Source organism: Anabrus simplex, chromosome 2 (genome assembly GCF_040414725.1).
Source record: "Anabrus simplex isolate iqAnaSimp1 chromosome 2, ASM4041472v1, whole genome shotgun sequence".
NCBI classification, from domain to species: Eukaryota; Metazoa; Arthropoda; class Insecta; order Orthoptera; family Tettigoniidae; genus Anabrus; species Anabrus simplex.
The window spans coordinates 788285392-788302658 of record NC_090266.1 but is presented as its reverse complement, the minus strand read 5'-3'; the positions used below and the strand labels follow the sequence as shown (position 1 = coordinate 788302658).

Here is a 17267-nt window from a genome sequence, read left to right as displayed (position 1 = left end):
AAAATAATGCAAAATGTCATCCATTCTTCCTTATTAACTTCTTGACTATGAGAGCCATAAGTGAGCGTGATGTTTAAAGTCAGCCAATGGCCAAATACCAAAATACTGCATCTGTGAATTCATAGGAATAGACCGGTATTATATATTTTTGTCCGACTCGTTGGCTGAATGGTCAGCGTACTGGCTTTCGGTTCAGAGGGTCCCGGGTTCGATTCCCGGCCGGGTCGGGGATTTTAATCGCTTCTGATTAATTCTTCTGGCTCGGGGACTGGGTGTATATGTCCGTCCCAACACTCTCCTCATCATATTCAGACAACACACTACACTACCAACCACCACAGAAACACGCAATAGTGCTTACATCCCTCCATAGAGGGTTGGCGTCAGGAAGGGCATCCGGCCGTAAAAACAGGGCCAAATCCACATGTGCGACGCAGTTCGCACCCGCGACCCCACAGGTGTGGGAAAAGCGGCAGAAAAAGAAGAAGAAGAAGAAGAAGAAGAAGACCGGTATTATATATTTTTCTGTATTGCAGGCATGTGTGTTTAATTTTACTGTAGTTTAATTTCATTTTATTTTAGTCATTTAAGTTATATAAAAATAAACTTCCGGTATGTAAATGTAAGTTTTTAACCGTACTGCAGTTTCTGCAATTTTTATGTGTATTCTGCAACATGTGATGTGATGCAGATGTATGAATTAAATGCACAATCCAAATTAAATGCAAAATTCTCTAAAAATGTCATGTTCATTATTTTATGAAACCAAAATGTGTGTTATTTTCCTTTCCTTCGAATAATAATAATAATAATAATAATAATAATAATAATAATAATAATAATGGTGGTGGCTATACATCAGGTCTTTCTGATATGGCTTTTACTCTTGAAAGAGCCTATAGAGCTAACAATCTATTTATCTTAGACAATACAAATACTCTATGGGGTAACGATTAATCAGAGTGTAGGACGGTGGTCCGAGGACAGAAGTGTTGAGATGACCGCTAAAGAATCGCTGTCGATAAAGTTGAAGTGTCTCCTTTATCATCTATTCTATGACGACAGTGAGGCAAGGTGAAGTACCTGAAAGAGGGTATAGTGCGTTTCGATTTGTTCTTGATCTTCCAGTTTGAAGCTTTGGTCATCAGAACTGTACAGATGAAAACTTACATTTGTTATATGTCTAATATGTAGGGAAAGTAAAATATTGAGGTAAAATATCAGCTTGTGGAATCATACTCAAAATAGTTGCCGAAATTCGCCGACACTCTAGATTAAACTTCTCAATTATCCAATCACGGCGGAAACACACAAATCTACGAAAAGCACGACGCATTATTTGGCAAAGTAGATCTTTCTATCAAACCAGAAAATTACGGTTTGCGTCTTAGTATAGTGCAATTCCACTCCTTGCATTGAGCCATGCTTCTGCCGTTCGTTGCATGTTGCACACCTGGTGATAGAGACTGTCCTGCTCTACACTGTCACTCTCTGATAGCAGCCCTCTGGAGGCCGTCCAGGGTGAAAGGTTGATTCCTACGTCTTTACACAGCTTGTTTCAGCTGGTCCCAGACATGTCCAATCGAATTTGTAACAGCAGACACCGCATATATTCCTGTTCGATTGATTTGGGCCTCCTTGGGGAAGATGTAAACATGATGGGAGCAGTGCTCGCGTGCATTGCCGTCTTACAAAACGAACCAGTCTCCAATATGTTGTTCGTATGGCAGAACAATGGGGTGGAGGATTCAGTCCAGATATTGGACACTTGTCTTAGTGCCATCAACTATTATGAACAGCGTCTGACGTACGTAATTCTGACCCAAAATAAGACGGATCCACCTTACTGTTGGATCCATGGTATGTTGTGTATGTGTCCTCTGGCGTTACTTCGTTTCTCAACACCTGCTCCGATGATTATTAGGCGTCCAGCAAATTCTTCAGTCTCTGAAGAAGATCTAATGCCATGATGCCCGGTTCCACACCGAATGTTACCTTACCCATCTGTACTTGGTGCCACGGTGTTCGAGTGTACGTGCAAATACTTGCTAATGAACTCCGTACTGTAGGTAGGCCCTACGGAGACGATTTCTTATTGAATAGGTACAGTCTTCCCAGCTATCATCAGATGGACACTACGCAGCCCTGTTGGCGGAGTCTTCTCGCCACTGCCAGAACGATCTTAAACTTTTTGTGTTACACGATAGTGGTTTAACGTTCTAACGACGTGATTATGGTGTACGCCAACCAGGTGGACGAATTTCGTCACGAGGAGGTTTTGCTGATGTAATGTAACAGTGTTGGTACGATCAAAAGTTTTAATAATTCACCGGGGTGGTTTACACACTGAACAGGCCATATGCGTTCTGTGCATGTTGTGTCAAAGGGTTCCAGTTAGAGTGCGCTCTTCTGAATTGTCCTAAGATTGCATATCGTACTTCCACGTACACTTACGGGGTGACGTTATATTGCATTCCGATGTCACTTTAATTAGACTGCTCTCTGAGTGGACATCCTTCATGTGCACCCAACATACATCTGGTGCAAGACTTTTTTCTGAGTTGTATTATTATTATTATTATTATTATTATTATTATTAATATTATTATTATTATTATTAATATTATTATTATTATTATTATTATTATTATTATTGACAATCCTTTTTCTTTTATACAGTGTTGTTATCTATTGCTGTGTCTAAACCGCGGACTTTGGGGAACTGATTACCTTAATGTAAGGATCGCGCAGCAGATATTCTGTGTTCGTTTATCGTAAAACCAAGATTGTAGAAATGTTTAGTACTGAAATAATAATTTAACTTTAATTCAATTGTCCTAAAGACGTCTCAGAAGGGAAACGCGGTGACTTTAAAATATGAGAGGAAATAAAACGGATTAGCCTTTTACCCACTGTGGGTGGGGGACGCAGATGAAGAATGTGCCCACTGTATCCCCTGCCTGTCGTAAGAGCTGACTAAAAGGGGCCCTAGGGGCTCTCAACTTGGGACCGTGGGTTGGCGACCAAAGGGTCCTTAGCTGAGTCCTGGCATTGCTTCCAATTACTTGTGCCAGGCTCTTCACTTTCATCTATCCTCTTCTGACCTCACTTGGTCAACTCTTGTTCTTTTCCGACCCCGATGGTTCTAAAGCATTCGAGGCCCAGGAAGTCTTTAATTTTTACGCCGTTCATGGCCCTTGCCTTTCTTCGTCCGTTACTTCATTTTTCGAAGTGACGGATCCCTTCTTTTTTCTTCTTTTTTCTCTGTCTACCCCCTGTGGGTGGGGGCGCAGACGAAGAATACACCCACGGTATCCCCTGCCTGTCATAAGAAGTGACTAAAAGGGGCGACCAAGGGATGATTTTATTATAACCATGAAACTGCGATTAGCACCATCACGCGGGGAACACCATGGGTCGCCTTTACTTGCGAGTAGTACCACTATCTTAGGTACACAATAGGTTTGTGATTAGTAGCAACAGAGGGTGAATCAGTATGGGTTTTCCAGTACCCTTGATTAGTACCGCTATATGAGCGACACCTTGGGTCTGCGTTGTTTATTAGCGATAAGTACCACAATGAGTGGTCGTTGACCTGATATTGGACACCTTTAGACAACAAGCATCCTCGATTCAGGATTGTGCTTGAAAAACAGTCCATTGGTCAGTAATACTCTTGTTTATGATAGTTTCTGGGGAGGTGGGGTATTGCGGGTCGGATTCACTGATTGCTTTAAATTCATATCCATCCATTCTCCATCATCACGTTTTTTTATTGTGGTCAGTGGATGATTTTGAACTTTTAAGTTGTCATTATATTTCGTCTCATTTTGTACCATTAGGGGCCGATGGCCTAGATGTTAGGCCCCTTTAAACAACAAGCATCATCATCATTAGCTTTTTAATTCAATTCGTATCTTGTCAAGAACACATATTTAGACCGCGGCAGGAATTATGTAACCCTTTGTCATTAACAATTTTTTTACTGTTCCTTGGATGAATGGTCTGCGTCGGGGCCTTAGGTTCAGAGGGTCCTGGGTTCGATTCCTGGTCGGGTGGGGATTTTAACTGCGTCTGGTTAATTTCTCTAACTCGGGGACTAGAGATTTATGTTAATCCCAATACACTATTCACATACATACAACCCATCTTACTACCAACCAGCACAAAAACAAATAATAGTGAATACATCCCTCCACGTAGGGCAAGCGTGAGGAAGGGTAACTGGCCGTAAAACATGGCCAGATCCATATATGCAACACAGTTCACACCTGCGACCCCACAAAGATGTGAGAAAAGCAGTCGAGGAAGAAGAAGTGTCCTCAGCAATTTTACCATGTTTCTGTCACAATATTTTGTACATTAAAGGAATGTGTGTTGTTAGGAGCGATCTCTTCAGTATAACCGAATGTTCACGAATTCAGCTTTTTCCTAATTCCTACTTGCAAAATGCTAGTTAGTTACAATGTATTAATCTAGTTCTCAATGAATGATGCTGATATATGAATTCTTTGTTTCAGGAAATTGCCGCCATCCTTATCAGTTTCGAGAGGCATAATGAATGGCAGAGTAAGGAAGTCAAAATCAGGTATGTTGTGCAAGATTCCCTCTCGTAATATCCATATTCTGCCTTTTCAAATGTTATAATAGCATGTGCTAAAACCAGGAATACAATTAATGACGAGTTTATATCGTGATCTTGCAGGGTAAATAGTAAAAGTGAGAATAATGATGTATTCTAGGTCAATAACTATGAATAATACAAATATCATTAACACCGTTAATAGATTTTATTTAACAACCAAGAGTTATGTGTGTTATTTAAAACTGAGTCTATAACTTGTATCTCCAAAGCTGATATGGCAAACAAGGTGACGAACCGACCACATTTTCAAGGAGTTTTTACGATTAATTGAAGAAGAATTTTGTTCGCCCTTCGAAGTGTTTTAATATCGAAAGCGTACTTAACTAATGACATGTTTTCGTTCGAAAACTGTATTGTGTTATATCCGCCGATTACCGAGAATTGTAATCACAGACGCAACAAAAATAATTACATTTGGTTTGAGAATTTCAATCGGGAACGGTACGTGCTCGCTTCTCTCACGTTAAACCAAAACAATATCCCCAACGTTATATTTTTCTTTCGATGAGTTAGCTGAGGTTTGCTGTCTGCCTCAATATGCGAGTAAACTTTATCATTAGAAAATTGCTTGTTCTGCAAAGCTCAGCCGATAGGAGATCTCCATTATTGAGAGATCAGTAAGCTTATGCCTCATCTCTAGATTTCAGGTCATAGTAGCCCTTGTTAGATGGCATTCTATAGGGCGAGCATCCATGTGGCAGCAAAATTTACCGATTATACTGTACTTAGAAGCACTTATAAAGTTGTAATATAAGATATTTTATCTTGGCAAAGTTAGGGATGTCTTCCCTTGCTTTCACTTAACCTGTCTAAACATAATGCACTATTACTAATAACAACTAGTAACAACTACATTTAAATGATGTCAATAATAATAATAATAATAATATCGGCAGCCCTGAAGATGGTTTTCCGTGGTTTCCCATTTTCACACCAGGCAAATGCTGGGGCTGTACCTTAATTAAGGCCACGGCCGCTTCCTTCCAGCTCCTAGGCATTTCCTATCCCATCGTCGCCATAAGACCTATCTGTGTCGGTGCGACGTAAAGCCCCTAGCAAAAAAAAAATAATAATAATGTATTAAGGAGAAGAAAGTCATGTCAAACAAATAGATGGTGAAACTACCAGCCTTTATTTTTAACACATTTCTTGCGGCGCGAATAAAAGAGGAAGTCGGCTGCTAGAATTTTGCGTCGTTCATAATTTAGTCATTGCCACTTTATCTGTGGAAGTGGACAAGTCCTCTAGACACTGGAAAATACCTAATAGGCTTCATACGAGTTGTTGGATTTCAAGACCTTCCAGGGAGTAGATAGAGGTGGACTGTGACCACAAGTTGGTTGTCATGAAATGCCGGCTGAAGATGAAGAACTTAACGAAAGAAAGAAAGAAAGAAAGAAAGAAAGAAAGAAAGAAAGAAAGAAAGAAAGAAAGGAATGTAAGGGATGGGGTATAGAAAATTTGAAGGAAAGGAAGAGTGAGAAATTGTTTCCAGGAACATGTTGTATAATGAACAGAAGGGAAAAAACACAATAGATTAAGAGTTGATAGCCCTGAACAATTAGATCAGTAGGGCTGCTAAAGAAAAGTTAGGAAGATAGGCAAGGTCAAGTCAGAATCAATCAGTGGATAACTCAGGAGATACTAGACGTGACTGATGAAGGGCGGAAGTACAAGAATGCTAAAAGTGAGAAGGAGAAAAAAGAATGCAGTTGGCTAAAGAGTGAAGTAGACAGAAAGTGCAGGACAGGTAATGGTTGTAGGAAAGTTAAATGCTGCCCATAAAATAATCAATAAAACGATTGGAGAAAGGAAAACTAGGTGTATGAATATTAAGAGATCAGATGGAAAACCACATAGAGGAAAGGAAAGCAAGGCAGAAAGATGGCAACAACATATTCAACAGTTGTATCAAGAAATAGACGATAAGGTCCAGGAAAAAGTAGTAGTGTTGGTGCGGATATAGGATACCTAATTCTGAAGTCAGAATTCGACAGAGCATTGAGAGACATGAAGAGGAACAAGGCACACCTGGAATTGTTGACATATCCTCAGAATTACTGACCGCCTTAGGAGAAATCGGCATGGTGAGGTTTTTCCATTTATTGTGTAAGCTGTATGATACAGAAGAAGTGTCATTCGATTTTAGAAAGACTGTTGCTGTACCTATTCCGAAGAAAGCAGGCGCTGACATGTGTGAAAACAAACGCACTCTTAGTTTAGTATCTAACACTTGCAAAATTCTAACACGTATTATTTACAGAAGAATGGAGAAACACATTGAAGCTGAGCTGGGAGAAAATAAGTTTAGCTTCAGAAGAAATGCAGGAACATATGAAGTTATCTAGGCTTTACGTCTGATTTTGGAACATCAAACTATGAAGGACAAGCCCCCTTACATGGCATTTGTCGATCTACAAATGGTTTTCGATAACGTTGATTCGACGAAGTTATTTGTGATCCTGAAGGTGATCGGAATCAAATACTGAGAAAAAGGTTCTGCATTATCTGTTCAAAAATCAGTCTGCAGTGGTAAAATTCGAGGGCTGTTAAAGAGATGTAGCAATCAGTCGAGAGTGAGGCAGGGCTGCTCTACTTTTCAGTGTTTATGTATAACAGGCGGTAAAGGAAATCAAAGAGGCATTTAAAAAAGGAATCTCAATCCATGGACAGAAAATTAAAACTCTGAGATTTGCCGATGATATTGTTATTTTTATCTGAGTCTGCAGAAGATCTGGAGAAACTCCTCAATGGTATGGGAACAATCATCGATAAGGAGTATAAGACGGAAATAGATCAATCCAAAACAAAAGTAATGGAATGCAGTCGAACGTAATCAGGTGATACAGAAAATATTATATTAGGAAATAAAGTCTTAAAGGAAGTAAATGTATATTGTTACTTGGATAGTAGAATAACTAACGATGACAGAGGTAAAGATGGCAGAAGAATGCAGACTAGCACAAGAAAGAAAGCCGTTTCTTAAAAAAAACTCCCTCACTTCAGACATTGATATTGAACCCTTTAAAGTCCTTCGTAGAATACCTACCTTCCTTACCTATTAGCAAATCGGCATGAAATCTTTCTCTTGGATCATCTAGGGTTCTTCGTCACTTGCTTAAATAAAGGCGGGTTTCAGTAACTTGATCTATCTACTAAATGAAAGGAATCGAGTCAAGGAAATCGATGTTTATTTAAACTATTTAAAATAAAGACGAAGAGACACATGTCATTTTAACTACGAACTCAATCTTGTCCGTAATAAAAAATAATTTTGCTGATGAGAGATACTGGCTTAGGAGACCTTAATTGAACTGCCTGAGGGGCATCCTTACTAGAAACCACTGTCTTAAATTAAGAGTGAAGTATGGAAGGTCTGGAGGTCCCTAAGATCGGTTTCCATGCGAGACTGCATGTACCAGCATAATGATTCGTGATGATCCAGCCCCCGTAGCACGAGCTCTGGACTCTTGGTATAATTATGGCAGTTCAGTCAGTATGTGCCACAAAGTGGTTGTACGGCATGGACCCTTAATTGAATCGATGTGACCTGCGACTATGTCATAGATCGACATCTAACTTTGTAATTTACGTTAAAGTCATTGTGGATGATGACCGCAAGAAAAATGATGTTATAATGGCAGATGGCCTTAATCTCAGTCACTGAGGTTAATGACCCCATGACCATCCAACTTCTAAGCTGAAGGCTGAACACAATTAATTTACAGTAGCTGATGACCAAGGTTTCCACATTAATAAATCCCCAGCACATCTGATGCTCAACAAATAAAAAAAAATTATAACAACAACAACAACAAACGCTCAAAACACTTGTGGCAGTAAAGTCCCTTGCTATCGGACACTTCCCCTTAATCGTTACGTTAAAGTTGAGATTTCCCAGCAAATAAACTAAGATTTCCAGAATACATTTTTAAGTTATTCACTTGGTTTTAAGTTAATTCTCAAAATACGACTTCACTGAATTTAATAATTTAATAAATGAAGTGATCTCATAATCCTAATTAACAACAAATTTTATCTGTCCGGAAGAATGGTTTCTTTAATGATCCCTAATTATTTCAATTACAGTATTTGTTTTGTTTATTGCTCACTTTTTTCATCACTGATGAAAATGGAATACATTGTAATTACCAGTACTATTTATTTATTTCATGACGTCAGTCAACAAGCTTACATTAACACTAACAATTATTTAAGAAACTATCTTGGATTATCCTGACGTTAAATACTACAATCTGCACAAATTAACACACAACGCAAAAATAACAAGTTCCCGTCACGTCGCTTCGTGACATAAAAAAACAAGACTTTGCACAGCCCTCGAATAATGCCAGACAACAATCAATCACCGATTCTCAAATTTTGACATCCCTGAAAATGGTTAAATCCAACCTTATCCTCTCATTTTCGTCGCTTCAAATATTAATTCAAATCTCTACTAAAACGAGTCTCATCTAAATAACGAAATCCGATTCCAAACATTTTACTATCGATGACAAATACAGTTAGTTTCTTTCTAGTAGCGAGCTGACTCGACTACCTAGCAGCTGGTTGGATAACGGGACACAATATCTCCCCTATTATCGCGAGACGACACACACCCTGGCTACTGGCCTTTTTAACCGGCATTAAAATGAAACAAAAGAATTCGGTCTCGGTGGCAATTCACGTAAGTATAATTCTTGACCCACATAGATTATGCGAAGAGATATAATTTAAGACGTCACTCATATATTCTTATCCATCACGGAGCTACGGTTTCACGTGGAATCCTAATTATGTACTGACCCTATTCCCGTCTCAATAAATTACACAAACTAACTCCTCGGGTTTTTTACATTGAATATCCCGGCATCAACACTACAGGCTTTCAACAACCTGATTCACAATCCTCCTTACTTCCCATACAAAATCTTGACACGACACTAATACGGAATATCTCTCATGGGTGATCTACAACGCTATTACACAAACACTCTGTAACAATTAACCATCTCTCCCCGCATATCAAAGCTGAATATTTCCAAAACCGATATTCACAATCTTGACTTACCAAAAATGTTACTGTTATTTCCTCCCATCACCTCTACACAGATTTCAACCGACTTTGGAATAACAATCTCTGTGACAAAATGTTATCGATCTCGCCTTGTAAATTCCCTGGAATAACATTTTACATCGCTTAACACAACGCTGTGCCTTCACGCCAGCTTTAAATGAATAACCACGGTTTACATTCACATGAATTTCGTCTTAACGTCGAACAGAATTTTACGATAAATTAATATCTCAACTTTGACAAACCTCAAATACAGAAAATAAACGTACGGAAATGATCCTTTACTTTACACATAAACATCGCTTCTCAACCATCAAATCTACTACTTGATAACACTTCACACGCTAGTTTCGTGACTTTCCCGATTATCCAAGAAAATAAACCAAATGACCTTTCGTCATATTTCACCGACATGTTCACGAAATAAAAAGGGTGACCTAAATGCGTCACAGATACACACACAGAAAATATATGGTGACATCAATGAAACAAATAAAAGTATCTTTAACAAAGTGGTAATCCACATACCTTTTAGACGTACGTCTTCTCCCATCTTTACAGATTCACCAGATTCTCAATCGTTTTATTTAGCCATCTCAACAGATAGAGGCTTTACTAACATCTTTTCCTTTTATTTTATTCACCTGAAAATAATGACATATACAAAAAATACCCTTCACACGCTTTTTTCCTTGCACGGACCGAATACGTCTGTCGAAATCCGACCCCCTCTCGCAGTATTTTACAAAAAGACAATTATTATTATTTCTAACTTCAGCTGCAGGAGTTTCAGGATCGCGGCATTAGAATGACCGTCTATTACCTGTCCCTGAAAATATGCGTAAGGTTTAAAACCTACCTCCACTTGGAGATGATATTATAGCCACCTGCGGCCAAAACCTATCTTACCTCGGGACTTAGTCTTTCCAACGCTGGTTTATAAAGTTACTATGAAATACGTGGACTCGCCATGAATTCAGTTGACACAATGCGTGATTCAAGATGGCGCGTCGCTCATTTATAGTTTACTCTCCCACTCTCATGCCGTTTTCACTTACCGCCAAGAATTTTACAGACACTTTTCGTACCCCATAAAAATGTATTGAAGGCAGGTGTCACTGTAACAAATAGTTGTTAATTTAGTAGCAATGTTATTGATGAGCATTTAAGAATTTTTCTCGACGAAATGAACTGTTAAATTACCTCATACGATAGGCACTATATTTGGTCGATGTAACCGAGTTTGAACGAACAGGCGCGTCTTTTGACAAAGTTCCTTCTGGATCTATTTAGCGGTTTAAAATCTGTATCATTAATCACCAAATTGTTTCACTAACAATTTCCTAACGTTTACTACAGTAGTTTCGTTGCCAATCATTTTTAAAATGTACTTTTTATTTGAACAAATAGTATACTGTATCCATACTTCTTTTCCACGTGCGGGTGAGAATGCGAACTAACACCTGTCCTCCACGTGCCTTCTCTCGTCAGAGATAAAAAATATACGTAGAGCTCCCGACTCGTAATTTATATGGGACCTCATATAATGACTTTAGGATTCTGGCTCCTTATGACACAAAGGTCAGGGGTTCAGTATACAAGTTAGAAAGATGTGGCATTGTATGGATGTGGAATGTGGACAATACGTAGCTTCGAAAGAAAGAGAATCTAAGATTATGAAATGAGATTATACAGAAGAATGCTGAGGGTGAAGTAGATAAATAGAATCACGAATGAAGAGACACTGAGTAGAATTTACAAGAAGAGAACGATTTGGTGAAATTCGACCGGTAGAAGAGCTAGAGTGATAGGACACACTTTGAGACACCCAGAAATTGTTAAGTTACTTTTTGAGGGAATTTTAAGCAGGTAAGAACGGTAGGGGTGGACCAAGGCACGAATATGACTAACAGATTAGAGTAGATGTAGGATGCAGTAGTTACGTAAAAATATAAAGGATGCCAAAGGATTGTTGACTCCCAAAATAGACTAATATACCTAACCACACAGGATATCCCTCTAGGCAGTGCTCCTCTATTGGCAATATGTCGACCAAAGCCTTGCTACCATAGCTACGACAAAATTAAATCTGATGTTGAAGGCGGCACAAACACCCAGTCTCCGAACCAGAGGATTTAACCATTGAATGTTAAAATCCTCGACACGAGCGGTAATCGAACCCGGATCCCTTTAGACCAAAGGCTAGCATGCTGATCAGTTAGCCACGGAGTCGGACAGATAAGGCACTCACTCAGTAGAAATAGACAATCCTCCCATACGTTTTAGGAAGATACCTGTATTGAGCTCGCGTCATCTTCGAGGCACCTTTTCCCGTTTGCATTACTGCAGAACACGTACGAACGCTCTGTCTCTCTCTATTTTTAATTGTCCGCTGTGCTTGGAAGAGCAGAATTGCTGGCTCATTAACACGCGGTTAAATATAAAATTATGATCATGCGTTTGAAAATATTACATCAGCAGGGAAGACCTACTTAGGAACATGTCTCTGGGTGATGTCCTTCAATTGTATAAATGTTGTACTGAGAAGAATAATTTTAACTGATGCCTCCAGTGGAGTACCATTTTCAGGAGACGTATGGGTTCGAATCTCACTGATCGGCCAAATTCGACATGATTTTTATAGGTTCCCCCATTTTAACTCAAGGATAACTTTGGAATGGTGTCTTCATCGAGATCACGACTGTTACTTCAGAAATCCTAGACTCAATTAGTTACTCATACATGCATCAGAACAGTCATGACAGTAATACATGCTATCAAACAATGAAACATAATTCACACTTGCTTGATGTACATTGGTATGTTGGCCATAATGTCCCAAGTCCCTAAACTATACATTAAGATGGACTGTTGCGTGTGCAGTGTTTCAAAAGATATTGTGTAAGTAAGTGAGATACTGAGTCAATCCATGTGATTTCGCTTTAAAACCCTGGACGGGGGCCCTAGCCTCTACAATGCTGCAAGCCTTAATCTCGTATTTTTCCACCTTAAATTGCCTGGTTACTTTCGCAGGTTCAAGGAAATAAACTTAATGACATTTTCCAGATTTAGAACATGAGACTGTATGTTTAGGGTTTGTAAGAAAAGGAAAGCTTGTTGCCGATTTGATAGCAAATAATGTCGCATAACTATTGTAAAGGAGGTCAATGCGACTTTGTGATCATCTCCAGTTTAATAGCACCTTCCCAGTTGTAGCCCGAGTGACACTAAGAGCTCACTTTATTCTTTTATTTCAGTTTTATTTTTTTAAGATGTCATTCCACAGTTTTCGGAGATCATTTACTTATGTACAAGTATTTGAACTTTTCCCTCATTTGAGGTGTACTTTTACCTTAAATTTAACCTTTCTGGGAAATTTCCCTTCTGATCAGTATTAATTGCCCAGTTGTACGTCTTCAGATAATACTCACTTCCACTACCATATTCATTCCTTATATTTATTCACATGAGTTATCCACATCGTGTTTAATTTAACAATAACGTACGGTATAATTGTTTGTCCAACTCCTTGACTGAAGGGGCAGCGTCGCGGCCTTCAGTTCAGAGGGTCCTGGGTTTGATTCCTAGCCGTGTGGAGAATTTTAGCCGCGCCAGGTTAATTTCTCTAGCTCCGGGACTGGGTATTTCTGTTTGTTTCAGTACACACATCTTATGTACAGTACACAAAACACATCACACCACTAACCACTGCAGAAACACGCAGTAGTGAATACATCCCTTCACATAATGTTGGTGTCAGGAAGGGCATCTGATCGTGAAACAGGGCCAGTTTAAGATGTACGACACAGTTCGTACCCGGATACCCACTATGATATGAGAAAAGCGGCGAAATAACAGCATATGGTATAACGGTTTACATACAGTGCGTCCCAAAAGTATTCGTCTATTTGCATTTTTGCGAAAGAAACATGTCTACAGGGCATGGGAAGACAAAAATATACAAACGAACGATCCACTTGAGTAGCACATTGGTCTATTTATCATTACTATTACCAAACAAAAACAAACATACAGAAGTATAACAAAACATAAAAATGCACTTTTTCACCAGGTCATAAAGTATTCATCCATACTGTACATAATAACATAAATTAATACTTCGTAGGGTTTCTCTTTGCAGCAATGACTGCTTGCAATCTTCGCGGCATGGAGCGGACCAAGTTAGCCGTAGTGGAGGATAGAATTTTGTCCCATTCGTCTTGGAGAGCTTGTTTCAAGTCGTTCCTGTTAGAAATTCGCCGTTTCCTGATGTTACCTTCCAGCACTTTCCACATGTGTTCTATTGTATTCATATCGGGGCTCTGAGGGGGTGTATTGAGTTTTCTGGGGTGTTATATAATAGACACAGCTTAGTATTTAGAGCTGCGTGCTTCGGATCGTTGTCATGTTGGAAGATGTACGTGCCTTGCAGACCCAATTTTTCGGCACTAGTGTTCACATTTTTCTTTAAAATATATTATGTACATCTTGTGATCCATTGTTCCTTCTATGTCATGCACTTGTCCTACACCTGCTGAGCTCATGGACTCCCACACCATGAGGGAACCCCCACCGTGTTTCACAGTGGGCACAAGGTTCAGCGGCTGCATCTCCATATTTTCCTACCGCCAAACTATTCGCCTGCCATCTGACCCAAGTAAGTTGTATATGCTTTAGACCGAAAATATGACTTTATGCCAGAGGTCCTCGTCCTTAAGTACATATGTTCTTTGGCGAAATCTGGCCATTTCTTGTGATTCGTTGCACTCACCACACATTTCTTACGAGCTACCAGGCCATTATACCCATTTTGTTTGCAGTATTCCTTACTGTGCTAACACATGCCTTTGTGCCTCACCTCTCGAGCTCACCAGCAAACTTCGGTGCACTAGGGCTTGGATTTTTCTTTCTTTCTCGCGTAATAAATCTTTCGTCTTGATCAGTCATTGCCCGAGGACGACCACTCCGCGGCTTCATTTGGAATATTTTTGTAGTGCAGTAGCGATCCACCACCGACTGAACCGTTGATCGAGGTCCGACCACTAGCTTTGCAAGCGCAGTTTCGTCTCTGTTACGCTCGTCTCTGTACCTTCCGACCCATTGTACAACCTACACGCCTCCAGAGCCGTTCACAGCAACAAAATGTTTGACTTGCGGAAGGGTGACACCAGCGCGTGCGTGAATCACGAGTGACGTTTCAGCTCCGAGCTAGCGTTTTAAACAGCCATTCCGAGCGTAGACGAATACTTTATGAACTTGCTAATAATGGAGCTTTTACGTTTTGCTATCCTTGTTATCGCTTCGAATATATATTTTTGTTTTGATATTGTATAATAATCATGTAGTGACCTATGCGCCATCCAACTATTGTTTTTTCGGCTTTTCACTGTCTACAGACAGGTTTCATTCGCAAAACAGCAAGTAGAAGAATACTTTTTGGACTGACTGTACATTGCAATATTAGGCCCTACATGAAATTTCGAAATGCAAACTGAAATATATGGAATTTAGGTCATTTGTACTATGAAATGGGAGCTTACGTTTCACATATAATCACGAAACTATTCAAATAGTTTCACTGTATGTGTTTCTCAAATCAAATTCTATCATTACGAAGGCCTATACGAGATAATCGTATATAGAGGTACAGTAGAGCTATACTGGGTTATTCAGCTATCATGTCCACCTCACATAACTCGTAAGTCGTTCAAGATATCGACATTCTGTTTTCACTTTCTGTGATGGTCCCAAGAGGCTGATAATCGGATTTACAGTATTTTTTCATGGCGTCAATATCATCTGAGAAAATGGTACTAACTGTGCTCTTTTCAATGGAACTGTGTTCTACACATAGCCTTGAACGTACAAACATTACAAATTCAGCACTGTGATTATTTTGAAAATCGGACAAGTACTTCTTGGAAAAATGTAATGAATTCAAACGTGCTTCATTTTCCTCTTGGGGACTACGCCGTTCGATTCGCGCTACGTGTGAAATATGAACTAGCTATTGACATACAGTGGCTCAGAGTGAAACTCGTACACTAAGGTATAACCTTGTATTGATCGTGACAATAAGGCAACTATGATTAAAAGTGAAACAAAATATGGATTGTCTTTTTTTTCTATTTGCTTTATGTCGCACCGACACAGATAGGTCTTATGGTGACGATGGGACAGGAAGCGGCCATGGTATTAATCAAGGTACAGCCTCAGCATTTGCCTGGTGTGAAAATGGGAAACCACGGTAAACCATCTTCAGGGCTGTCGACAGTGGGGTTCGAACCCACTATCTCCCGGATGCAAACTCACAGTTATGCGCCCCTAACCGCACGGCCAACTCGCCCGGTGATGTGATGTCTTAGGGACCTTAATATCGAAATGTAATAGTTACCTATGAGATTGACTAGGCTGCTAATTGTGGGTGGAGGGAGTGTGTAGGGTACCCAAACACAATCATCTTTACGGGGGTGGCCGGTCTGTAGATTGGAAGTGAATGTGGTAAAAGTGGAGCGGGGATAAGGTATGTCGATGTGTCTTTAAGTGTAGTGACCAGAGTGGAGATGTGCTGAGGTTGTTGGGGGTCAAGTCTTTATCTAGGAATCTTTGGAACAGGAGGGAGACATGGGTGTCCCCTTTGGGAAAGGAAAATATGTCATAGAGGGATGGTATAATAGAGAGGTGGGAGACGGAGAGCAATGCGAACCGGGTGATGGATATAGAGGGTGGTAGAGGATGGTGTGGTGATGGGTGACGCCTGCCCAGGCAGGTTGACCATAAGTGACGGCTGGTCTGCTAAAGGTTTCTAATAAGGTGTTTGGTGTTGAGATCCCAGCTGGTGCCGGCCAGTGAAGCAACTGGGATCTTCGGGCGGCTTTGGATTTGACATTAAGGAAGTGAGGACGAAAGGGCTGGTGTTGGTCGATGGTGCTGCCTAGGTATTTCAGTGTAGGTTGGGGGCGAATGAGGATCTTATGGATTTTGAGGCGGAGGTGCTGAGGATTTCGGGTGGCGGAGAGGCATCCACGACGGGGTCGAAGAAAGATGGACTGAATTTTGGAGAGTTTGACCTGCAGATGCCAACGTTTTAAAGAGTTCAGCTAGGGTTGAAGGATTCGGTTCATGGCTTGGACTAATGGGAGGTGTGCGAGGACTGCTGTATCATCGACGAATCGGAGGAGCTGTAGTGGGGAGGGTGATTGGGGTATATCTGCTACAAAGAGTAATGTAGAGAGCGGAGAGCCTTGAGGAATGAGATTTGGAGATAGGTGAGGAAGCCTGTCGGAAGAGGGCTGTGGAAGCGGTTGTACATTGTCGCTAGATGAATCATTCTGGACCTGAAATAAATGGTTGCGATACAGGATTCTGAGAAAGAATGGGGTTGAGAGGGTGGTTATGTGTTGGGAGAGCGGGGTGGATGGCGATGGCTGCACACCTACGAGCGATCCCATCTGGATGGTCCGCTCTGTGGACGGGTTTGAGGTGAAGGAACATGGTTTCATTGAGTAATACGGTACGGGCAGTGTTTTGGTGTAAGAGGGC

General features: G+C 40.3%; 1 protein-coding gene across 1 annotated transcript in view; it reads left to right on the top strand.

Moving 5' to 3' along the window:
• The window catches only part of Camta (Calmodulin-binding transcription activator), a 705348-nt gene that overhangs the window by 182088 nt on the left and 505993 nt on the right, over positions 1-17267 (top strand). Inside the window, exon 2 of the mRNA XM_068226037.1 lies at positions 4521-4588. Within this exon, the coding sequence (XP_068082138.1) occupies positions 4521-4588 (68 nt within the window). The remainder of the gene's footprint in view (positions 1-4520; positions 4589-17267) is intronic.